Here is a 25,808-nt window from a genome sequence, read left to right on the forward strand (position 1 = left end):
TCTCTTTTGATATCCAGTCTCACATCACCAACTACCAACTGATGACCAATAGACTCCTCAAACTTAACAAGTCCAAAACAGAACTCATGATTTTGCCCATTAAAACAAAATGCCCCAAATCCTCCACTCTTATTTATATCCTGATTACTACTGAGATCACCCCCATCTTTCTAGGCACCCAGTCACACAACCAAAATGTCACGCTTGATTCCTCAAAAGTACTCACGCAATATATCCAATCTTGTTTCTCCCTTCACAGCCTCTCTTGGGGATATTCCCTTCTCTTCTTTCACATACCCACTCCAGCCCTGACACATGCCCTCATGACTTCTGATCAAGGTCTCGACCTCAGTTCCCTACCCACTCCAACCAATCCTCCACTCAAATGTCAAATGATCTCCCCAAAGTACAAGTCAGATCACATCAACCTTCCTTCCTCCATTCAATGGCTCCCTTCAGCACCATCGACAAACACTGGCCTCCTAACTTTGTCTTTCCCCCCTCTTGCTCTCTTCCTGGTCTGAAATGTTTTCCTGAGTTCTGTTAAGATTCAACTCAAATCCCACTTTCTGTAAGAGGTTTTTTCTACTCCCTTGGCTAGTGCCTTCCCTCTGAGATTATTCCTTCCTTCCTTCTTTCTTTCTTTCTTTCTTTCTTTCTTTCTTTCTATAGATATAAATAGATAGGGATATATATATATATATGTACACACACACACACACACATATATGTGCATACGTATGTGTATATATCTATATGTTTATGTTTTATGAGAACCTATATGTTTGTTTGCATGTTATCTACTGTTATTAGAATATTAGATCCCCGATGACCTGGAACTGTGTTTTTTACCTTTCTTTGTATTCCTAGTTCTTTGCACAAGTTTCCAATGCATAGTAAGCACTCAGTAAATACATGTTGACTGACTAAATTCAGGTACAGTTGGTACAGAACAGAAAATTTCTTGTTATACATTAACAAAAAACACTGGGTGTGTTCAATCATTCTTAGATACTATTTTGGGGCTTATGTCCTCTGTCACTTTAAGGATATATTTGATTTTCCAGGTCAATGAATCTAGATTGACTGAAAGTTGTTTTGGCTGTTTGTTTGTTTTCTTTTTTTAAAAGAATTTCCCAAAAAAAAAAATTCTAAGAGTCTTGGTGCACACACATGGAGGGCTGCCAGTCCTAAGCTCTTGAAATGAAAAGAAGCCAATAGGAGGCAGATTTATTTCTAAGTACTTCTCAGTTACAACAGGCATTTCTTTCTACCTAGTGAATGGTGGCAATATTATTGAACGTTTGTTCTGGAAAATTCAGCAAAGAGGATTACAGTGAGAACTCTCTTGACATCATCCTGGGATTGGAGACACTCAGGTTTCTTTGTGTGCCTCTGGTCCAACAAACATGTTAGGAAGCTGACTGACCTAGCCCTAATTAAGCACAACTCACTCTTCCCTCGAGACAGTCTTCCCTCAATAAGTAGCCTTACTGGAGCACAGGCCTGCATTGGGCACTTGGGCCCTTCCTGTTCTCACTGGAAAATTGGAGTCAGGGAAGGAGGTCTGGGGATGCTCCATCCTCAAGCTTCAGAATCACAATGAACTGGGGACATCTAAATAGCTTCAGACAATTTCCTTTGTTCTCCTCCCCTTCCCCCACTTGCTTCTTACAGGGTTTTGGGTTTTTTTTTTTTTTCGTTGTTATTATGGGTAGTGACAGTTTTTGGTTTTTCTGGTTTATCAACGGTTTCCTTTACCCGTGGCATTTATTCCTCCGGCTGGAAGGCCGGCATGATTGGAAGCTGGAAGGAAAAAAAAAAACCCACAATTGAATGGCCTGGCCTTAGCTTTAACAGTCATCTCCAACCACAGAGTAATACTGTTACTGGATTTGACTAACGGCTCTCCATCAGCCCAACTGCTGACACTTGAGAAAGCCCCAGCAAGAGAAGGCTGAGGTTCTGGATTGTTGGATCCTGAGACTGCCTGTTTTCTGGAGCACTGAGGCAGCTCCTACCCCCCACTCCCAGTTCTTAGCCAATTGCGCAACTTTTGGATAAGGGTTAGGTCTCTGGTAATCAATGTAGATGGACCCCAGGGATAATGGTCGACTTAACCCAATTCAACACAACAAATGCTGATAAAGCACCTATCATGTGCACTGTGCAGGATACTGAGAATACAAAGACTAAATTGGAACAGGGTCTTCCCATAAAGAGATGACATTCCTTTTTGGGGGCTTGAGTCTCCTTTGGAGAGGTCCGTGGGTTCTGGAACTAGCACATTTAATCAAACTGCTAGCTATAGTTGGAGCAGCTGAACAATCTTCCCCTATTACATCTGACTTCAAAATTTTATGTATGTTATTCAAAAAAATCAGTCTAAAGGATACTATATATATATATTTATTTATTTTTGGTCACTTAGCAGCTCTGTGGACACAGGAGCTCTCTCAGTTTGTTTCCTCACCTGTAAATTGAAGGAGTGGGATAAAGAGATTGAGCAAGTCCTTTCCAGATCTATAATTCTGTCTTCCACCTCATTAGACTATAAGTTCCTTGAAGGCAAGAGTGAAGTCTTAACTATCTTTTGATTCTTCTGTACGTAGCAGAGTGTATGCATCACATACACTTAATAAGGATTGCTGAATTCATTATCTGCAATTGCTTGGACACTGAGAGAATAAAAGCTCTTCAGAATTATGACTTGAATGGCACTTGGCTCCTGTGTGAAGTTCTGGGTTACTGAGAGAAGTATTTCCTTTCAGTTTATCTCCTCAATTCAAAAAGCAAACCAAATATAACTGTGTCTAGTGAGATAATTATAATGAACATTTCTGGTTTTTAAAAATTTGCAAAGGGCTTTACACATATTACCTCAGGCAATCTTCACAACAACCTGGAGATGTTAAAAACTAGATGTGTTTACTATGACCATTTTACAGATGAAGAACTTGAAGTTTATAGAAATTAAATCATGTCTTTAATGTCAGATATGGGAGTTGAATCCAGGTCTTTCTCATGTCATGGCAGTCACTCTATCCACTCAGCTGATGTTTCCCAAGGCCATGAAACACATAAAAGGGAAGAAGTTATAAAAAAAGCTAATTTTGGCTTGGTATCAGGAAAAGAGTTCCTCAATAATTGGAGCTATTCAAAGGAAGCTGCCCCTGGGAGGAAGTGGGATCTCTATTATCAGAGGCATTCAAACCAAGGCTGGATGACCACTTGCTAGCTGTGGATGGGATTCTGTCTTAGGTATGGGCTGGACCAAATAGTCTCTGAAATCTGTCTCAACTCTGAAATTCTGTGAATTTTTCAGCCTTGTTTGGATTTTCCCTATAAGAACAGTTGGTATGAGATATCTTCCTTCAATTATTCAAAGATTCTTTAAGAGAGTTGGCAGGTAAAGAGTTTTTTGCTGGTAAAAATTCCATGTGACTCTCTTTATTTGGTATATTATAATGGTAAAGAGGCTGAGTCAATTGTAAGATTCACAGTTTTCTGTGTATGTGTATACACAAAAGACAGACAGAAGGAGAAAAGGAGGGGAAGAGGAGGAGGAGGAGAGAGAGAAAGAGAGAGAGAGAGAGAGGAGGGGGGGAGGGAAGGAAGGACAACCAGCCATATGTGCATACAAACAAAGGGAAGAAAGGGGGAAAGAATGAGAAAGATAGGGGGGAAAAGAGGAGGGAAGAGAAAGAGAGAGAGCAAAAGAGAGTGAGAGATCAAAGTTTTCTAAATGGTGGGTCATGACCCATAAGGGGTTGTATAACTGAATGTGGGGCCTGTGAAATTATGATTTATTATTAGTAAATGTTTTGATTTGTATACCTATTTTACATACCTGTATACCTGGGGTCACAAAAATTTCTCAGGTGAAAAGGAATCATGGGTGGAAAAAAATTTAAGAAACCCTGGATTAGATTAGGGATTAAAAAAAAAAATTTTATTTAGCATTTTTTACTTTAGCAGCCAGGGGAAGCCTTATCCAAATAATGTTTTAAATAATTGAAAAAAACACTGAATTTCAGTTAGAGATTAATAAAAATAAAGATGCTATGGTTTTTTTCCCAACCAAGATCACAGACTCCTTGAAATCTATACATAGACCCTTTGTGAATCTGTGGCCACCAGGTTAAGAACCCTCTACTGGACCTTAAGAATGTCTATTTTGGGATTTAATCCTAAGAGAGAAAAGGAAATATTCAAACTCATATAAACAAGGGAAGATAATTAGAAAGAGGTGCATCTTATTGAAGTCTTCCAAGTCCCAGATGAGTCTAACTCCTTAAGGTACAAGTAGTCTAAGGTTACGATTGTTCTCTCTAAGCCGGCAGTATCAGCTCCCTTGTGGCCTTATGACAAAAGAGGCATCTTCTTGCCTAAAACACCAAATAACTTTTGGGTTCTATCAATCTAGTAACTATATTCATCCTATATGCCCAAGCTCACTCTCAGACAATTAGAAAGCTTCCTGCATTTGGAAATGCAAAACCTAGACTCTGAATCCAATTTTTTGTCTGCTACAACCTCTTTCATCTTACAGATGTGGAAACAGACCTCCAAGTACAATTTATTCAAAGTTAAAGAAATGGCAAGTAGTCAAACTGGGATCTGAACTCTTATTTCTCGCTTTTTGTACCAGATCCTTCTGCTTCTCAGTGTAGGAAAGCCAGAATTCTTCCCATATGACTTGTTCTACCTGGAGAGCTTGAGATGCAAGTATTAACAGCAATCTTACTGGGCACACATACATTTTAACTAAGTTAACATCAATAAAAGCCTATGTCTACTTAACTCTTATAATTAAAAAAAAAAAAAAACAAAAAAAACCCACAAAACCCCTAACATATATCAGGATGTACTTCTGCTCTCTGTCTGCTGGTGGCACTCAATCCCAGGGCAACCCCTTGCTGTTGCTAACATGGAGTTGTGTTGGCCAACATGGGCTTCCAGATTGGGAGCTTGGTTGCTGGGTCAGATGTGTGGCCTGGCTCCGATCAGCCTTGATTTGAGGCCAAAAGGGACCAGCCGTAATATTGAACCATCTCTGTTACAAGCTGGCCACCTGTCTGCCAGGGAAGATAAATCCAATTTCATGAGGTTTGATTTGGAAATCAAACCATACACAGCTTTCCTTCTTCTCCACCCTCCCTCCCCCAAATGTACATGAATGTAAGAGAGGAGAAGGAAAAGACATGGCTCAAGTTTGGATGTAAAAGTGAATTTCTTGGAGGACAGACGTCCCAGTTCATTTGATCTTAATATTGTGTTTTTCCAGTATCTACCTCTCAGAGTTTAAGTAGAGATTAAGGAACTTAAAAACAAAATTATCTTAAGAAACTATAGCTGTCTATCTAAGTCCAAAAATTTTAAAAAGTTATAAAATGATTTTGTTCCTTATTAGGCAGTTCATTAGTTATATTAATGTAAAGAGAAGAAACTGGCCATTGTAAAGGCAAATTTTACACATACACAGCCTATTAAAAATTTCCTGCCACCAAAATTTAAATGGTATTTGATAGGTAAGTGAACACTTGGAACACTTGCAAAACATGGTTTGCCCTGTGCTTCAAGTAGATAGCCTATCTATATCTTTTTGGAAACATGTGGTAACATAATTTCAAACTCTATGTTAGAAACCACTACGTGATAAAGAAAATTGGGCTTTTATATACTACGTGGAAGATCAGTGAAATCACTATTAAAAACAAGATGAAAACAATATTTTTAAAACATTTCTATCACTTCCTAATAAGCCTTGCCCCAATGAGACACCCCCCCACCCCAATAACAAAAAAGTCTGGGCAAATAAACAATCTTTCCTCCTCCATCCAATAACTGGTTACACCTGCAATGTTATTATTATGCACCCATAGTCATGTCTGAATTTGAGCTCCCTGAAGGAAGCTACATTTTTATTATTGTACCCCCAGAATCTATTACAAGCCTACCATGTTCTAGCTATTTAATAAATGTGTCGATTAAGACAAGAAAAAACATCCTACCATCCTCTCTCCTTCCAAGGTGCACAACACGCAAAATCACCACAGATGCTCCCTACTTTTCTATCAATGTTCTCTCTTAAAGATATGCTTGCTTGCTATAAAGAATAAGAATTTTAGGGCCTTCCCTGTGACAAGACCACCAATATAACCTGTCTATATCTTGTTTGCATTTGCAATGTCGGCTCTCCATTTAGATCATGAGCATCTTGAGGGCAGGAAGGGTTTTGGCCTTTCTTTGTATCCCTAAAATTTAGCAAGACACACAGAAGAGATCAATAAATGCTTGATGACTTGACAAGAAGCTCATGAGATCACAGAACTCTCTTTATTCCTTTGAACAATGTGTCAGTTCAAGTCACATAGAGAAAATTAAGAAAAAAAAGCATCTAAGATTAAAAACTGCATGATTTACTTTTGTGAGACAAGAGGGAAAATGATTGTGTTTGCTACCATTATTTGTTAAGATTGTAGACTCATTTTTAACTCTGAAGACAATTTCTGTTAATTGTAGCTCAGAAACCCAGAATTCAGTAATATTCTGCTAACTGCAGTTAGCACATACAACACAGCCCACTCTTTCTACCAAAGGATGCTCCATAGTCAGTCATAATGTTAATAATGAAACCGTTGGGCATCAGAAAACAAATACTCTTGGCAGATTCCTGATGACTGATTTTCAGACTGAGAATTTCAAACTGATTAAATTTTCCAGTGATAAGAGAAGGCTTGGTTGTACCAGCTTTCACAAAAACCTCATTTCCACTCTGTGATCTGCCACTCTGGAATTCTCTTGCAATACCTGTAATGCTCATCAAAATGTGTAATTGCCCTGGTATGGACAAAATAAGTTTTGCTTTTAACTAAACTGGCTGTATTGTACTTTCTGATTTTAATAATTTATAGGAAACAAGGTGAGGCACATAGAATGTATTTGTTTCATCCTTACTTGAACGACACAAGACTGGTAAGTGCATATCTAAGGAAAAATCATCAATAAAGAGACAAATTTAAAGCCCCTGAGGACAAGGTAACAGCTCAGAATCATCTTGTTATATAGACAAAGTTCCAGCCAGTTCACTTTGGCCAACAAACCCAGGGCAGTAACTCAACATATTCATTAACTTCAATATATCCTTTAGGAGAAGACAGATGGCCAAAATGGGTGCCTTATTCACTATATTTCATATAATAAAAAACACCCTTACGTAGCAATAGTTTTATTTATGAGAAAAACCTCTCCACCCAGCCCCTTTTTCTTTTTGGTTCAGCTAAATACTTGGCCTTATCAGACACCAGCTTCCCAAATCACTGTGAGAAGGCCAGATGGGAAGCAGATCTGAAGACCTCCTTAAGTGAGAAAAAATGGAAAATGAGTATCAGACAGACACAGACCACCCTTAAAGCAGTAGACCACATGGAGTTATCAACAGATTGTAGATGGTTTGCTAGAGTGCTCATTACACCCTAAAATTTTAGCACAGAAGTAAGGAAGGAATTTATCTCCCTATGTCCCCCTTCTTAGCTTTTCCTAGAGCTGAGCACCTGGGTAATAGGACAACTCAGAAATCTTCTAAAGTGTTATTAATCTGCTCTAATTTAATAGAAAACTCATGTATTATCCCAGATATTTTTTGTCTTGTCTGACCAATTTACCTTATGATTATCTAGTGAGAAACATAGAACAAACTCGCATCATATTCTTGCAAAGGATTAACAGAATTAAATCAGTTGAACTATACAGGATGCTAGACTTAAGGACAGTCATCTATCTAAAAGAGGTTCATCTCAAGTATTTAAATTGGGTTTCAGGACTGTCAGTCTTAACTAACTTGTAATTAGTTTTAACTGTTAGTTAAAAATTGCAAGCAATTTTTATTGAGTCCAGGAAGAGAGGTTAATATAGTTGATACTGGGTGATACAGTTATTATTATTATTACTAAAAAATAAGATCCTCTTTTACACATATACACACACACAGATTCTCCTGTCTTCCCTGGAAATATTTTTGAATTTAAAAAAATGATTAAATCCCTTGTTCCATGTCAGATAATCTTAATTTTGAATCAAGATTTAGAAAGAAACCAAACTGAGATTTAATGGGCTAATTTTTCTTCCTATATGGACAATCAGGGTGCTTGGTATAATGTTTCAAGGAATTCACTAATTCAGTGAATGTAAATGGGAAACAAAAGTTGAGATAAGAATGTTTTTAGAAATAAATCTGTATGGGAATATATTTATATATACACACATGTGACACAGAGATTAATATGTGTCTGAAATAAAAACATATATAAGTATAAAAGCTTCTATGTTTTTATTTTTTCCTTTAACTTTTGTTCTGGGGAAATAGCACAGAAATAAATTTAATGTCCAGTCCAAGGCAGTATTGATGCCTTTAAAAGAATTGATCTTTTTACCTATCACCTCCAAGTTCAGAAAAGATTAGTCTGAAGTAATATTTGGAGAACTTTAACATAATTATTTTAAACTGACAAAATGAGGTTGATAATTTCCTGTCTTGACCATACTGATAAAAAAAAGGAAATCCACACAGCATTTCAAAGTTGAAAGAAGGCAGTCTTGATTATAATCCAGCTTAGCAATTAAAAAAAAAAAGCTGAATTTATACCTATTCCTCCCCATATATTTTAATTTAACAATCATTGAGGGAGTGGTAGGGGAGGACTATGGAAGTATCTGAGTCTCCCTCTGCCTATTTCCAGGACAACTTTTATTAATTACAAAAGTTTCAGGAACCAACATCTCCTCAAAACTTTTCCCTTCCTACAGGAATTCCTCTAGTTCCTGGAAAGGACCCATAGATCAGAAGGCCACAGAGAGGATGGAGCTTTATGACTGCATATGTGTTTCTGAATGAAAGCCAGAAAGCCGGGTGATGAACTCCAACTGTTTACATTCAGGATTTCCTTTCCTTTTAAGGGTGAGATTTGTGGTTTGTGCTCCATTGGTTCCAAGGAAAGGAGGGCTAGACAGTGGCTACACCCCCCCACCCCCCATTGCTAGTTATAAGTTCACTGGAGGAGTTAAAAGCCCGGAATCCTTAGGCAATACCCCCACTTCATTGCTGTTTATAAGTTTATTGGGGGAAGTTAAAAGTTCTCTATCCTTAGCCTCAGTAATGTAGGTAGAAGATATAAGGAAGATGAGAATGAGATTTAATTGACTAGGAAGGGGGACAATGATCATTATTAGCTTTCCCCTTGCTAACTAATGATAACTATTTAATTGCCCTCTTAATTTAGCCATTTTTCTTACTGGAAATAACAAAATAAAATGTGCCTGAAGAAATTTTTACTGGCAACACAATTTCTAGCTCAAAACAGAAAAAAAGGGGAGGCGGGTAGAGCAGAGGGACAGAGTGATATTAGTGAGGACAATAAAAAGTAAATACAGTAATTACTAGCTGCTACTCATTTGTCTTGTGATTATAGGATAGGATAAAGGAATATCTCTCTTCAGACTTCTAAGCGTATCTATAAAATTATGAATGATGAGTTTCTAATGGAATAACAAAAAGGAAAAGAACAACAACAAAAAGGTGGCAAAATGAATTCACTCCCCAAACTCATTAAAGAGAGGGACTGGGTTTGTGCTTTCCTTGCTGCAGAGAATTTTCAAGTTCCTTATGGGTATCTACAGGCTCTTCTAGGCTTAGGAAGCTGTGTATTGCACTGTGACTTGCCCACTGTACAGAACTACCATGTCAGAGGTGAGGTTTGAACCCTGTTTTTCCTAGCTTCAAAACCAGTTCTATCCGACACATCATACTACTTTTCTTTTCTTCTTCTTTTTTTTTAAATAACTTTTTATTGACAGAATATATGCCTGGGTGATTTTTTACAACATTATCCCTTGCACTGACTTCTGTTCCGATTTTTCCCCTCCCCCAGATGGCAAGCAGTCCTATACAAGTTAAATATGTCACAGTATATCCTAGATACAATATATGTGTGTAAATCCGTACAGTTCTCTTGATACTACTTTTCTATTCTCATTAATTCCACATTAATATGACTAAGAAAAGTATCTAGGGGGCACAGTAGACTGGAATCAAGAAGAGTCATCAGATACTCACTAGCTGTGTCACTGTGAGCATGTCCCTTCCCTTAACCCTTAGTTTCCTTATCTGTAAAATGAGCTGGAAAAGGAAATGGCAAACCATTCCAATATCTTTGCCAAGAAAATCCCAAATGGGGTCATGGAGATTTGGACAAGACTGAGACAACTGAATAACAGTAAGACTAAGTGTTTTCTTTATATTTATATTAAAGGAAGATTTATGTATGGGCAAAATCCCCCTTTAATTAGTATTTCTCAAAAGTGTCATCTAGGACTTCTAAGAGATCCTTTCAGAAAATCAAGAAGTAAAAATCATTTTTATAATACAAAGACATTTTAATTTCTATATAGTAAATATTGATATATAGCTGACAGAAGCAAAAACTCAAAGCTTGAGGACTGCTTCATTAAAGTACTCGCCCTTATTCAGAGCTGTTATTCAAATTTAAGTGACCTTGGTGAAATCCATAAGGATGTTTACTTCCTTGAGTATAGATAGCTAAATTAAGAGAAATTAATAATAATGACAGGCAATTTGCAAAGCACTTTAAGGTTTACAAAATTTCTATATTAACCTTGCAAAATAAGTACAATAGGCATTCTTCTTATTTTATGGATAACTAAGCTGAGATTTAGATGTTCACCTAGTCACAGCTACAAGGCTCAAAGGTGGGATTCAAAACCACCTCTTTCCAGCTTGTTTTCTACTACATCCAAAGTGGACAGCCACAGAGGTAATAAGGCCCAAGTTCAAATTCTACTTCAGATGTTTTGTTGCTGAGCTAGTCATTGAAATCTCTTCCAGTCTCAATTTCTTCATCTATAAAATCAGATAATAGTACCTACCCTCAGAGCTAAACAAGATAACTTGTAAAGAACTTCACAAATCTCAAAGTGCTCCACAAACCTAGCTATTATTCTTACTGATATCATACAACTCTCTTTATAAATCTGGAGATTATTATTATACCAAAGAGTTCTTTTAGAGTTTTGTCCAGATGGCTTGTAAATCCCATGGTAGACAAAACAGTGGGGAAAAATATAGGAAGGAAAAGGAAATGCATTCCCACCATCCAGAATTCCATAGACTCAGTCCTGAGAGCACATGGGCAGTCTTTCAGCTTGCGGTCTAGCCCTAAATATCTCAGTGTCAAATGAGGAAGTGTTTTCATCTCTTTCAAGAGGACCAGATGCCATGATGTCACTGAAAACCCTTCTGAAATGTGGGGCAACCCTAGCACAGACTAACCAATGGGAGAGAGGGGCAGGAAGGCCCCTGGAGATTTCTTTCAGGCACTCACAGTATAGCTTTCCTGTCAACTCCCAGGTACCCAGTGTAGAATTCACAGAAAATGGGAAGAACCAGCAGCTAACACAGCCCTGTGTCCGTGAAGATTTAGGTGTTTCATTCTTACAATGTGTTTAATTCTTCTTCTTCTTTTTTTTTTTTAATTCTTCTTCCTGGTGGCATTTGGCATTTCCTAGGTAGGGATCAGTATTGCTAGTAACCTAGAATTTCTTAGAAATGCTATCTGTTCACCACAATCTCTATATTCATAGAATTAGGAACAAGCTTCACTTTTTAAATGTAAAGTTTTGTTTTGTTTTGATTCTGTTGTCACTTGGAAAACCCCATCAGTGTCATGTCACTAGTTCTAGGTCTGCTCAGGATGGCTAAGAAAAACTTAAGCGTCTCACAGGATTACCAAGGAGAATCCTTTGTGTTTATTTATTTATTTATGTCATACCTTTAATTTAATGGTTAGTAGAATTTGGAAATTCTTCTATGAAAAAAAGATCATGGAAACTAATGCTAAGTTGTTTATTTTTGTTTTTCCTCATTTTTATTAGTTTAACTTAAAAATAAATAAATATTATTTTCATTCATATAGGGCTTTAAGGTTTTACAAAGTACTTCTCTTTGTAACAACCCCATTAGGTAGGAAGTGTAATTATCATTAGTAGTATTCCCATTTCACAGATTAGGAAACTGAATCCTTGAGAATCCAAGGTCAGAGATATAGTTAAGCTAAGAACTCAACAGGAATTCAGATAAGCTTCAAGTGTCTAGGTTCTATCCATATGTGATGATGCCCCAAAGAACAAAAAAGAAAAGAAAGAAAAGGTAAAATATATCTGCAAACAATGTCTTTACTGTAAAAGACAACATTATTAAAATGTAGAGAAAATATGATAACTATCAAATATTAGCAAAATGGGATCAATCGATCCATCAATCAATGGGTATCCATGAGATGAAAAATTATTGTTAATTCTTATGATTACACTGTACTACTATCTAAGATGACTGGTGTTAGGGGTCACTAGGGCTACTGGATAGAAAGTTCCTCCCTTGCCAATACCTGCTTTGGTTTTTACCCCATCCTTTCTTTGACCTAGGCTGTCCAGACCCCTAGGATTGGCCAGGGAATGTAGCCACTTTTCCTTTACCTCCCTCTTTTTCCACTCCTTCTGGATGGACAGCTTACCTCTATCTCACCCATTCTGTAGGTCTTCCCAGGGGTGGCGAGTCAGAATCCTCAAGGCATTCTCCCTGAAGAATGTATGTCATCGAGCCAGGAGTCACCACCTATAATCCTTTTGCTAAGATCCTCAGACCTTACTACCTGCCCTAACAATGTATCTCAAGGTCCTCTGGGTCTTATCACCTTATCACCAGTGCCACATGAGTAGCAAGCAGGGCATATCCTAGGGTAGTAACACTGAGAACTGAAAGGAGGAGATGAATGTGAGAGAGTGACAGAAAAATGAATACAATCTGGACATCAACTGGAAACTCAATCTACTGATCAATCAATATTCATTTATTAAGTGCCTATGTACCAGGTATTGTGCCAAGTGCTAGTGATAAAAATGCAAGAGTGAGACAGTTCTTACCGCCAAAGAATTTTAATTCTATTCGAGAGAATTTAAGAAGAGAGAAGAGTTCCTGACAGAAATGTCTGAGGGAGAAGTAGATTACATACAATGGCTCTTGAAGAGAGGACTTTATGGCTTGGAAGAGAAGGCAAAACTGCAGATAGAGATTTAGGAGTGAAGCCTTGGGAGAGAATGGAACTGCCAGGAGAGAGCATGTCACAGTGACATACACTTTATAGGACAGTAGTTTTAGAATAAGCCTGTAATTCCTACAAATGTCTCTCAGGTCCACACTATATCAGAGGGCTTTTGGCATCTATCATTCACTTTATAATGATCGGAAAATTAAGATACAAGGTGAGGTGACTGACGCAAGGTCACCAAGATTGTAAGAGCAATTTACCTAATAGTTCTGGTAATGCAGAAGTGATAAAGCTAAAAAACAGTCCAACTATGATGAACTGTAATGAATAAAATAGGTTCTAAAGGATTAATAAAGAAACACAACTTCTCTTCCCCATCAAATGATGGGGATTGTGGATATGGAATATAGCATATACACCACTGGCTGTTATGTAAATTGAATTTGTTTAAATGGTTTTGTCATTACAAAAAAGGGGGAAGCTCAAGAGAGAAGGGATTCAGGAGAAATGAATGTAAAATAAAATCAAAAAGTAACAATGAAAAAAAGATGGTGGATGTCCCTGAGAAAATAGAGGAACACAGCTCTAGGCCTAGCTTTGATACCACATAATATTGCCTTTCGTGAATGGCTTTTCTCTATGTAACCAAACATACAGAGGTAATAAAGGACCCAGGTATTAAAGGTGGATGGCACTGAGATTGATGCTGCATGCACAGAGAAACAATGGCTACACTGTCTTTTTTTTCCTCTAGCTCTGAAGCTATTTCTGCCCAAAATGCCCTTGGGAATCTGATTCCATCTCACAAGGCCTCTTTTCTAATTTTAAAATTGGTTCTTCCTCCATTTTGCAAGTGAGAGTCAGTTTTTTCTTACCCCCTATCTCCAGTTCCCTTCCCTCTAACCTCCTTTCCCACAAATTACTTTAGAACAGAACTCTATTGCTTTTGGCCCCAGGCCACTGTTAAGATTACCAAGGGCAAAGAATAGATGTCCTCCCGAATCTTTTAAGTTATAGAGATCAAACGGAGAGGGAATGTTCAGGACAGGACAGGACACACTTGGGAGCTTCCTCTGAACGGGTCTCATCTAAGGGAGCTTTGGGTCTGGGTCTCTGAAGTGGCCAGGGCAAACACACTCCTGTAGTTACCTGCATAGGTGGCAGATGTTAAATGACTTCCATTTTCAGCTATTGTCCTGAAGTGGCTACTCCTGGCACAGTTCCATTAATATGGAACAGGATGAAAGGCAATGAGTGTTGGAGAACCTCCAGCTCAGAGGCACTTGGAAGGCAGAGCAGTAGGGCAGAAAGTAATGGAGTGCAAGTTGGGGGAACTGGGTTCAAATACCAGTTCTTAATGCGAATGACTGTGGACAAGTAATTTTACTCCTTTAGGATTCAGTTTCAATGAAAAGTTGGACTAGAGGGTCCTAAGGGCTGGGCCTGGGATCAGAAAGACCTGAATACACATTCAACACTTCCTGGCTATGTGACACTGGTCAAGTCATTCCTTTTGCCTCAGTTTTCTGACTTGTAAAATGGGGATAAGAGTGCTTATCTCTCAGGGTTGTTGTGAGAATCAAATAAGATGATATTTGTAAAGGACTTAGCACAGTGCCTGGTACATAATAAATGCTTGATAAATTAAGTTTATTTGTTCTTCCCTCCCTCCATTCCTTCTTTCCTTCCTCCCTCCCTCCCTTCCTTTCTTTTTCTCCTTCCTCTGAAATGCCTTCTCCCTCTGAATCTATAAACTGATGATTCTGTAATAGCTACCATTTATTAACACTCTGATGCTTTACAAATATTCTATTGTTTTGTCCTTGCCAAGGATTACTATTCATCTCATTTTACAGTGAAGAAACTGAGGCTGAAAGAAATTAAATCTACTTAGGGTCTCATGGCTGGTTGAGTGTCTCAGGCCAGATATGAATTCAGGTCTTCTTGACTCTAGAGCTAGTCCTTTATTCATTGTGCTTTTTGACTGTACAGATTCAGGTTAAAAGAGTCTGGTAAATTACCAGTCACAGTTCTGGGAATTCTCTTTAATCAGCATAACATGTTTCTGTGTTTACTATAGGACCCAGCACACAAAGGGTACATAATAGATGATTATGGTACTGAATGACTTTCCTAATCAATAGCCCATGATCCATTATTCTTTACTGCATATGTGACCCACCACAAATCCTAGGGATCACTGAATTACCACAGTCTTGTCCAAATATCACTACATTTTCAAAGACATTCTTTACTTTATTCACTTTGAATAAGGCTGTGACCCCTTATCCCTTCCTAGATATCTGTTCTTTCTCTTATGATCACCGAGTTACAAGAAAAAAAGCATCCATGCATTGGCCCACTGCAAATACTTTCCTAATTGATGATTTTTTTAAATGGAAATAAAAAGCAAAATAGAATAGACAGAATATATTCAACAGAGCTGAGGAAAGACTTTGTTTTAAACCACAAATTTGAAAAAATTGTGCTTCCTCTGACTCATTTTGAAACTTATGTCCTCTCTTATGTTACTGTATATCAAAAACCCTATTCCTTCCCATTAACACAATGACATCACAAGAATGAATTCCAACACGTGGTACTTTCTGACATTAAAGAAGTGTGCAGCCTCTATGTGTACAGCTTACTATCGCCTACATAACCGTTATACTCCTACAATCCAGAACAATGAAATTCCTCTTTTTGGGTCACAGCTTCTTACCTGGCTTTCTCTCTCCCCCCAGTGAGTAAACTCACTGTGACTTCTGGTCATTTAACCCTAACTGTTCTCCTAGTTCATTATCCTGGATCTGGGTCCATTTTCTTCTCTTTGTATTCTTTAAATGCCAAAGTGAGGAATTTGTAGTCTTGACCTTATAGTTAATTAACTATACATCATCCTTTACCCTCAAAGCCTTTATTACCCCTCCAGCCCTGCAAAATGATAGGCCTGGGTGATCTCCACCATCAATGCCTTCTACTCATATCTTGTTAAAAGCAAATAGAGAAGTCATACAACTGTGCTAACTGGACCCACCAAAATTTATGAGCTCAAATTTCAAATGGGTTCTTACTGTTGCACAACAACCCTTTGATTACTCCCTGATTGATTCTTGCTTAAACTTCTCACAATATCGCTTCCAAATCTTTTCATTAAGTCTCTTATTCCACCTTTCCCTCCTCTCTGCTGCTTCTGAGACTATGTGTTTCCTCTTCCCCCCTATTCTACATGCCAAAACCCTTCTACATTACCCCTAACAATATTCTTTCCTGCTTTAGTCTAGACTGACAGGAAGGGATGGTTTTTCTTCTTATCAAAAATAATCCCTTTCCTTGTGCTTTTGATCTCATTATCTCCCATCTTCTTTAGGAACATGTACATTTGATCATTCTCTTTAGCTGCTTCTACCTTCAATTTATCCTTATTGATCTCCACTTTCCCTGCTGCTTTATAAGCATGTCCAGGTTTCCCTTGAAAGGGCTGAACAGGATCTTTAAAAATCATTTATCCTAGTGTGCCATCTCTTCCTTATCCTTTTATACTTCTCCTCCATTTCATAGCCCAAACTCCTAAAAACAGCCATCTACATTCATTTCTAATTCTCCCTCTCACTTCTAAATCCCTTGCAATTTATCATGATAATGGAAAAAAAAACAGTCTATGTGTGCCATATTTCACATCCCAGATTCCTCACCTCTTCAATGAAGGGAGAGAGATACATTTTCTCTGCTCTTTTCCAGGGCCAAGCTTGGGCATCATAATTACACTGTGTTCGATTTTGTTCTTCATTATATCCATCTATATTATTATGGTCATGTTTACTTTTCCTGATTCTGTGTATATTACTATTCAACAGTTCATTAAAGTGCTTTTCTGAATTCTTCCTATTTCTTACAGTATATATTCACACATCAATTCAACACATGGCACTTTCTGATATTAAAAAGGTGTGTAACCTCTTAAAATTCTACTACCTGTCCCCTGGCCTCACCTCCACCTTCCCCAACCAATTTTCTCTCAATTATTCAACATGGCAACTTTTTCTCAGCCCTCATTCTTCTTTAAACTTTCCTGCAGTTTATGACACTGCTGATAATCCTTTTATGAATATTCTCTCTTCCATCAGCTTTTGTGACACTGGTATTCTCACTTTTCACCTCCTCCTACTACTTCATCACCTTTCAGTTAGACTTTAGCAATAGTATTCTAACTGGTCTTTCTGCTTTAAATCCTGCCATCTCCATTTAACCTCTAATTAATTGCTAAAATATCTCCTAAAAATGGGTCTGTCTTTCTTACTCAATTTCTATAGCTCCTTACTGCATTTCATATTAAAAAACCAACAATAATGCAATCTAGCCTTTAGTCTACCTTCATACACATTTCATATTGCTGCCCTTTGTGGGGTTGTTCTTCAATCCCCAATTGCCCTGACTTTGAACAAGCTAAAGTCCTTTCCCATTCCCCCATCCCTCGGTGGCACCCATTTCCTACCTCTCCTTCTTAGAATCCTTATCTTCCTTCATGTGCGACCTCCAAAGGAAGTTAGTCCTGACCTATCTCCTCAGATCATCTTGTATTTATTTATCTGTCTACATGTTGCATCTCCAGTGGAATGTAAGCTTCTTAAGGACATCAATATTTTCTTTTTCGTTTATTTTTTTAAGCCCAGAGCCAAGCATGTTGTCTTCCCCATAGTAATTACTTAATATTTGATGACTAGAAAAAAAGGCCTCAGTGCCTAATAAGGGAAGATTACAAATTGATCCCATGTCACACAGACTGGTTGGAAGACCTGGGTGAGTTTGGGTGGGAGAAGAGAAGATGTAGGGGAGATATGGCAGTTGAATTAAATACCACGAGGAAGAGGGATCTGAGTTCTCTGGTTGGCCCCCAGAGTATAGAAGTTGAAAAATGCCCAATTTTGATTTCCTCATAATTAGAGTGACATAAAAGTCACATCTCAATCCCAGGTGATGTAATACCCATGGATGGAAGTATTTAAGCCAGCAGAGTCTGGCTGACTGCTTGGAAGTATGTTATAATGGGGATTTCTTTTCATTTATGGGTTAGACTAGATCCCTTAGATCGCTTCAAATTCTGTGACTCTGTGATGACAGTTGCTAGGAAAGGTAGGATGGTGAGCCACAATCATCTCCTGGAATTAGAAAGAGATTAATAATCTTAAATTCATAAATGCAGAGCTAGAAGGGACTTCCAACGCCATCTAGTTCAACCCTATTATTTTACAGATGATGAACCTAAGGCTCAGGGAAGGAGTCCTTTCCAGGATAGGAGCACAGGTCTTATTACTAAATCCAGCTTTGTTCCCAAACCACCACCAATGCTAAGCCTCATACTGCCAACCGAGTCACCAGGAGAACTCAGATTCCACTTTTAGGTAAAACAATATATCATAGTTGCTCTTACTTTCTACGAAACATTTCTGCAAATATGCAGCCCACGCTCCACAGGTCCACTGGCGTGGCGTAACTGGACTGAAGCAGGACTTCAGGTGCTCTGTACCATAAAGTGACAACCTGCAAAAAAAGGAAAGAAAAATACATACATGAAGTAGAAAATAATTATTTGCTTCAGTGTCAATGCCCTCAAAATCTTAGTTGACTCCAAGATCCAAGGTGGAAAGAATCCCTATAAAATCCTTTGGAGCACTACAGCCAAAACAGGAAGGGAAAGAGGAATTTTTTAGGGATGCAAACACATCAGGTGACTCGCCAGAACCTTTATAGCTCTTAGCAAAGTGCATGGCACACAGCAGGCACTTAATGAATGTTGATCAACTGGTTTCAGCCTTTTCTCAGATCCTGGGGATGACTCAGGACAGTAAGATGACACAAGAAAATTTTGGAGAGTAAGCTCCTCAAACAACAAACAACAACAACAACAACAACAACATCAACAATAAGCCTTCTAGAGTCCCCTTTAAATCAGTTTTTTTTTTCCCTCTCTGAAGTCAGTAAAAATGGAATCTAGAGAGCAACTTCTTGGTAAAGAATAGATGACTTTAGAAATTGGAAAGTACAGTAGTTAGAGGATAGAATATTTAGAAGAGAATTTAGGCACCCTCTAGTTGAATGTTTATAAGTCAAGATCTAAGACCTAGTTTTCTGATTCTACACCCTGCAAGTCCTTCTACTCTGCTTAGAGATGGGGGACCTTTTAAAGTCTAAACTAAGAGTGCTGAGTCAAAGTAAGCTTTTAATGAGAGAACATGGTAAATTAAATAAAGCCACCTGACAAGATAACAAATTTCTTTAGTGCCCATTTAGAAAATGGAACCAAAGGACTGGAAAAGACTCGGAAAAAATCCTATGGTTCTCCTGTGTGCTGGTGGAGAAATACCTAAAACACCCCAGACAGAAAAGAACATATTACAGTTTGGAGAATGTCATTTCTAAAGGGAGTATAAATGTTCAAACTCCCTAAAGAGCAACAAATCCATCTTAAGAAAAAAATGAACACATTTCAAATATCACTTAGACCCAAATAAATGTGTTTTTAAAACATGTTTTAAATTTAAAATTATGATTTTAAAATAAACCAGAAATCATTCCTAGAATTTGAGGGTAAAGAGAATACACTAGCTCTAACCATTTTCATCTTTATTCAATTCAATTCAGGCATTTATTAAGTGCCTATTACAGGCAAAGGCACTAGCAAAAAAAAGCCAAAAAACAAAACAAAACAAAACCCAAAAAAACATTTTAGCCCTGAAGGACTTTATATTTTCCTGGGATATCTATCATGTAAAAATACAACTGAAAGATGAAAGGGGATCAGAATAGGCTTCCTGGAAGGGGTGGTACCTGAGCTACAGATGTCAGGAGGAAGAAAAGAAGAAAGAATGAATTCTAGGTTTAGGGGAGAGTCTGTGCAAAAGCAGAAGATGGAACCAAATTTGGGAGACATTAAATACTTGAGCACATAAATGTGAAATAAGATAAGTAGTCTAGAGACAGATTATGAGCCACAAAGGCAAGACAAACCCAGCATCTTATGAAAAGAAAAATTTGTATTCTTAAGCATTCTGAATATACAATCTTTTTTATGTTCCCTATAATAAATCCAAAGCAACAGGGACTTCCTCTTACAGTGAGCTTCAATAGGCCCTCTTTTCTTGGCTATCAAACTTTTAATCAAAATTTAATTTAAATTTTAAATTTTAAAATTTAATTTAATTAATGAATGCTTATTCATGCTGTCAAAGGTATCTTCTTAATTTTTCTGTAATCATTTAAATAGCTCATGAACAACTACAGAAACAGGTATTATTTATTAGAACTAGGAAAGTTTTAAACCATCTTTAAAAGTTCTTTGGTAGTGCTTAGCACACAGTGCCTGGCAAATAGCAGGCATTTAGTAAAAGGTTACTGATTGATTGTTTGGATTCTAAGTAATTTTAAAATATCTATCTAATTTTAAAATCTATCTTATAGATTTGCTGCTTCCTACTTCTGTTTCTGAACCATGACCCCGGCTTGGAATGTTACCTATCCATTAATCTTATTTAATAACTGGTTTTAAGTTAGTCTCAAGTTCCCCATGATCCTGTCATCCATGGCCTTAGCTGAAGCCTGTGGGCACGGGATTGGAGGATCTAGATGAGCTGGGACTGGAAAACTTTCTGTTAATGATCTCAAAGAAGCAAAAGAGTAAGTGAGAGAGTTATTAGTGTAATGAGTAGGAAAGCCTAAGACAGGAGGTAGTTTCAAGGACTAGAAGGATAATTTGGCAACAAAATATTAACAAGATATAAGGGACAGTCTGGAAACAAAGTGCAAGGTCAGGCTAGAGTTTAATCACATAGACAAAGACACACACACATACAACACACATCTACGTGCAACAAGGTCTGAGGTTTATCAATGAGAAGTCACCTATTAGGTCCTATACAACAAGGCACATGTGCCTATGTGCTTATAAACACAAGCACAGCATGCAACTCTACCCCTTCTTTCTCCTCCAAATGAGCTTCAGCCTTGGACAGCTCCTGGCAGCCAACAACAGCTCCCAAATGGAAAACAGCTGTGTTAAGAGTAGTGATGGATAGCCCCTAGCATCTCATTTATGTTTCTTACCATTTTTGCCTTCTATTAGGGCGCATATATAGGGGCAAAATAATAAGCAAATTCATGAATTAAAGTCAGATATGAAGGGGTTAGACTAGAAGGTCTCTGAGGTCCTTTCTAACCATAAAGGATACAACTAAACTTAAAAGCACAACACTCTTAAATCCACTGTTTCATGGAGATGTCCACAGATGTTGACTATTGCATGTGTTTCATACTTTTTCAATGTACTGATTAGTTATATTGATTTCTAAATTTCTTTTTAATTCTAATTTCTTTTTAATTTCTAAAAAATACTATTTATTATTATATTGGATGGTTCTTTGGAATGAAAAACTATGATGGTGTAAAAAATAATAATTATCAAAAATCTATAAAATGTTTAGAAAGCAAATGACATGAAGTAATGAATGCAATATGTAATTTGATTTGACAAGTATTTATAGTGTTCCCGTTATGTAGAAGGTCAACATATGCAAGATAAACTACATGACTATTAAATAAAGGGTATGTTATAACAAAGACTTTTTCATATGTGAATTAGATGGGATGGACATTAAGGTCACAGCCAACTCTCAAATTCTGTGCTCTAGAACTCATGATAAGAGTGACTTTTAATGATTACAATGTAGCAGATAAAGTATAAAATTATGCATTATATGATTAAAGAGGAAACAATGATCACTAATGACCAGTGTGAAGTGTGAGTTCATCCTGAAGAGGTCATGTTGGACTCATTTCCTTTTTTTTGGTAATTTGTTTCGTAATCAGCAGAATACAGTAGACGTGGTACCTAACTGGATTTTAAGAAGACATTTAACAAGTCTCTTATCATATTCTTTTTTAAAAAATTACATTCTCTCCCTCTTTCAAATGAGTAAGATAAGAAATTATACATTCAGATGCTATTCTTATGAATAAAATGGAGAAATGTCAGCTAGATGAGACACAGTTGGGTGTGTACAATGGTGACTAAAACTAATCAAGGAAAGGTGATTAATTAACTGATATCAAGCTACAGAGAAAGGTCATAGAATCCTAGATTATGAATTGAAAGGGACCTCTTGGGTAATCTAATCTGATCTGCTCATTTTACTGATGAAGAACTAAGAACTGAGATAGGTTATGTATACTGTCCAAGCTTTTGGAGCAGGAAAGACAAAAGATCTGAACTAAATTCTCTTATTTTAAATTTAATACTTTTCCTACTAAACCAAGCTTCTACTAAGGTCCCTTTTGTAATATTCCAGGAGGGTTCCCAAAAGCAAAAAAAAAGTGTGTTTTTTCCCCTTTTAATATATTCATTTGTATATTTGTTGTCTCTCCTGAGCTCCTTGAAGGCAGGAACTGTTTTTGAACACTAGCGCTTTGAACATGTCTGATACATAGAAGGCACTTTATAAAATACTTGTTGATTGATTCTTTGGTTCTGTTCTAGTCAACATTTTAAATAGGTATTTGGATAAGAACATGAATGGTATGTTTATCAAATTTGCATATTATACGAAATGGGATGAATGGTGAACACAATGGATAATATGATCTACCTAGAATCTAGTAAGGTAAAATTTAATAGGTTTAAAAGAAAGATCCAAAAAAATAAATCTCAAAAACACAGGATGGGAGAGGTTTAATTAGTTAGCAGTTTCTGAAAGTAAACTAGGTTTGTTTGTTTGTTTGTTTGTTTGTTTTTTAGTAATATGTATGTTCAACCTGGGGCAACAGAACAATGTAGAAATGAACAAGCATTTGGCTCACCCTGGACATATGCCAAGGGCACTGTGTAATCATGGGTACTCCATTTTGCTAAGCACACTATGGGTAAGATCAGGAAGGGGTCTCAAAACCATGCAAATGAGGATTGGCTGGACACAGGGAAATTTAACCTGGAAGAAGCATCTTTAGATAGAATTAAAGAATGTTAGAGTTGGAAGGGATATCGGTGACCATTTACTACAACATATCCCAAGGGAATCTCTACAATGACATACTCAACAAGTAGTTAATTATCCCTCTATTTGGAGACCTCCAATGGGGGAGGTTTGACTTGGTTTGCTTGGTCCTGGAGAACAAAATAGGTAGAAACTGCAAAGATGAAGATTTCAACTAAAAGTGGTAAAGATTTCCTAATGATTAGAGCTGCTTCCAAGTGGAAATGCTTCTTTGGGATGAAGTAAGTTCATTACAATAAGAGGTCTTAGAGATGTGGAGCCAGGGTTGCATTCAATGACTTCTGACACTGCTTCCTATTCAGATTCCATGAAACTGTGGTTAAAGTGCCAAGAACAAAGTCAAAAAGACTCATTTTCCTTAGTTCAAATCTGGCCTCAGACATTTACTAGCGATGTGATCTGAGACAAGTCGCTTCACCCTGGTTACTTTAGTTTTCTCGTCTGTAAAATGAACTGGAGGAGAAAATGGCAAACTGCTCCAATATCTTTTGCTAAAAACAAACATTCAAATGAGGTCACTAAGAGTTGACTGTGACTGAAAAACAATTCAACCACAAAAAACCAAAAACTGAATTAATCTTTATTTTCAATTGTGCTAGAAAATGGTGTAAATAAGAAACTTGGCCTTTTTTTGGTACTACGAAATGGCTCCTCTCCTCATATAACTAAAAGAGAAAATAGAGCATTTGCTAGTGTCCTATTTATGGGACATCTGACCAAATGATTCCCTTAATCTATCAACTCAAGTGGCTTCCTAATACTGCCTCTAGAGTCAAAGATAAATTCTTTTGCTAACTTTTAAATCCCTCCACAACCTTCCCTACCAATCTTTCCAATCTCCTTGTTTTCTCCTACCAGTTTGTGATCCAGTCAAACTTACATCTTTTCTCCAATTCCCTACTCACACCATACCTATCCTCTCCATGCTTTTGGACTGGCTGTCCCAAATATCACCTTTTTACAGGATGCCTTTGCTGATTCCATCAATTGTTAGTGTTCTCCCCCCAAAGTACTTTGTATTTAGTTCCATTTTAAATTTATTCAGTATATACTTATATATGTCCTTGCCGTTTCCTCCATTAGAATGTAAAGTCTCACTTTTCACACAAATTAAGTCTGATCTAACCAATTGGAAAAATATTAAATGCTCTTGGATAGGGCTAGCAAATATAATAAAGATGACAATATTACCTAAACTAATCTATTTATTTAGCGCTATACCAATCAGACTCCCAAAAAACTATTTTAATGACCTAGAAAAATAACAACAAAGTTCATATGGAAAAACAAAAGGTCAAGAATTTCAAGGGAATTAATGAAAAAAAAAATCAAATGAAGGTGGTTTAGCTGTACCAGATCTAAAATTATATTATAGAGCAGCAGTTACCAAAACTATTTGGTATTGGCTAAGGAACAGATTAGTTGATCAGTGGAATAGATTAGGTTCAAGGGATAAAACAGTCAACAAATATAGCAACCTAGTCTTTGACAAACCCAAAGATCCCAGCTTTTGGGATAAGAACTTACTGTTTGATAAAAATTGCTGGGAAAATTGGAAACTAATACGGCAGAAACTAGGCATTGATCCATACTTAACACCGTACACCAAGATAAGGTCAAAATGGGTTCATGACCTAGGCATAAAGAATGAAATTATTAATAAATTAGAGGAACACAGGATAGTTTACCTCTCAGACCTGTGGAAGGGGAAGGTCTTTATGAACAAAGAAGAACTAGAGATCATTATTGATCACAAAATAGAAAATTTCAATTATACCAAACTGAAAAGTTTTTGTACAAACAAAACTAATGCAGACAAGATTAGAAGGGAAGCAATAAACTGGGAAAATATTTTTACAGTCAAAGGTTCTGATAAAGGCCTCATTTCCAAAATATATAGAGAATTAACTCTAATTTATAAAAAATTAAGCCATTCTCCAATTGAAAAATGGTCAACGGACAATTCTCAGATGAAGAAATTGAAACTATTTCTAGTCATATGAAAAGATGCTCCAAGTCATTATTAATCAGAGAAATGCAAATTAAGACAACTCTAAGATACCACTACACACCTGTCAGATTGGCTAAGATGACAGGAAAAAATAATGATGATTGTTGGAGGGGATGAGGGAAAACTGGGACATTGATGCATTGTTGGTGGAGTTGTGAACAAATCCAACCATTTTGGAGAGCAGTTTGGAACTATGCTCAAAAAGTTATCAAACTGTGCATACCCTTTGATCCAGCAGTGTTACTACTGGGATTATATCCCAAAGAGATTATAAAGAAGGGAAAGGGACCTGTATGTCCACGAATGTTTGTGGCAGCCCTGTCTGTAGTGACTAGAAACTGGAAAATGAATGGATGCCCATCAGTTGGAGAATGGCTGAATAAATTGTGGTATATGAATATTATGGAATATTACTGTTCTGTAAGAAATGACCAACAGGATGATTTCAGAAAGGCCTGGAGAGACTTACACGAACTGATGCTGAGTGAAATGAGCAGGACCAGGAGATCATTATATACTTCAACAACAATACTATATGATGACCAGTTCTGATGGACCAGGCCATCCTCAGCAACGAGATCAACCAAATCATTTCCAATGGAGCAGTAATGAACTGAACCAGCTATGCCCAGA

General features: G+C 37.2%; 1 protein-coding gene across 2 annotated transcripts in view; it reads right to left on the reverse strand.

The window, feature by feature from the left end:
* The window catches only part of CDK6 (cyclin dependent kinase 6), a 260,245-nt gene that overhangs the window by 55,370 nt on the left and 179,067 nt on the right, over nt 1-25,808 (reverse strand). For both annotated transcript variants that reach the window (XM_031940016.1, XM_031940017.1), the window contains exon 5: nt 18,553-18,662. In XM_031940016.1, the coding sequence (XP_031795876.1) occupies nt 18,553-18,662 (110 nt within the window). The remainder of the gene's footprint in view (nt 1-18,552; nt 18,663-25,808) is intronic.

Source organism: Sarcophilus harrisii, chromosome 5 (genome assembly GCF_902635505.1).
Source record: "Sarcophilus harrisii chromosome 5, mSarHar1.11, whole genome shotgun sequence".
Taxonomy (NCBI): domain Eukaryota; kingdom Metazoa; phylum Chordata; class Mammalia; order Dasyuromorphia; family Dasyuridae; genus Sarcophilus; species Sarcophilus harrisii.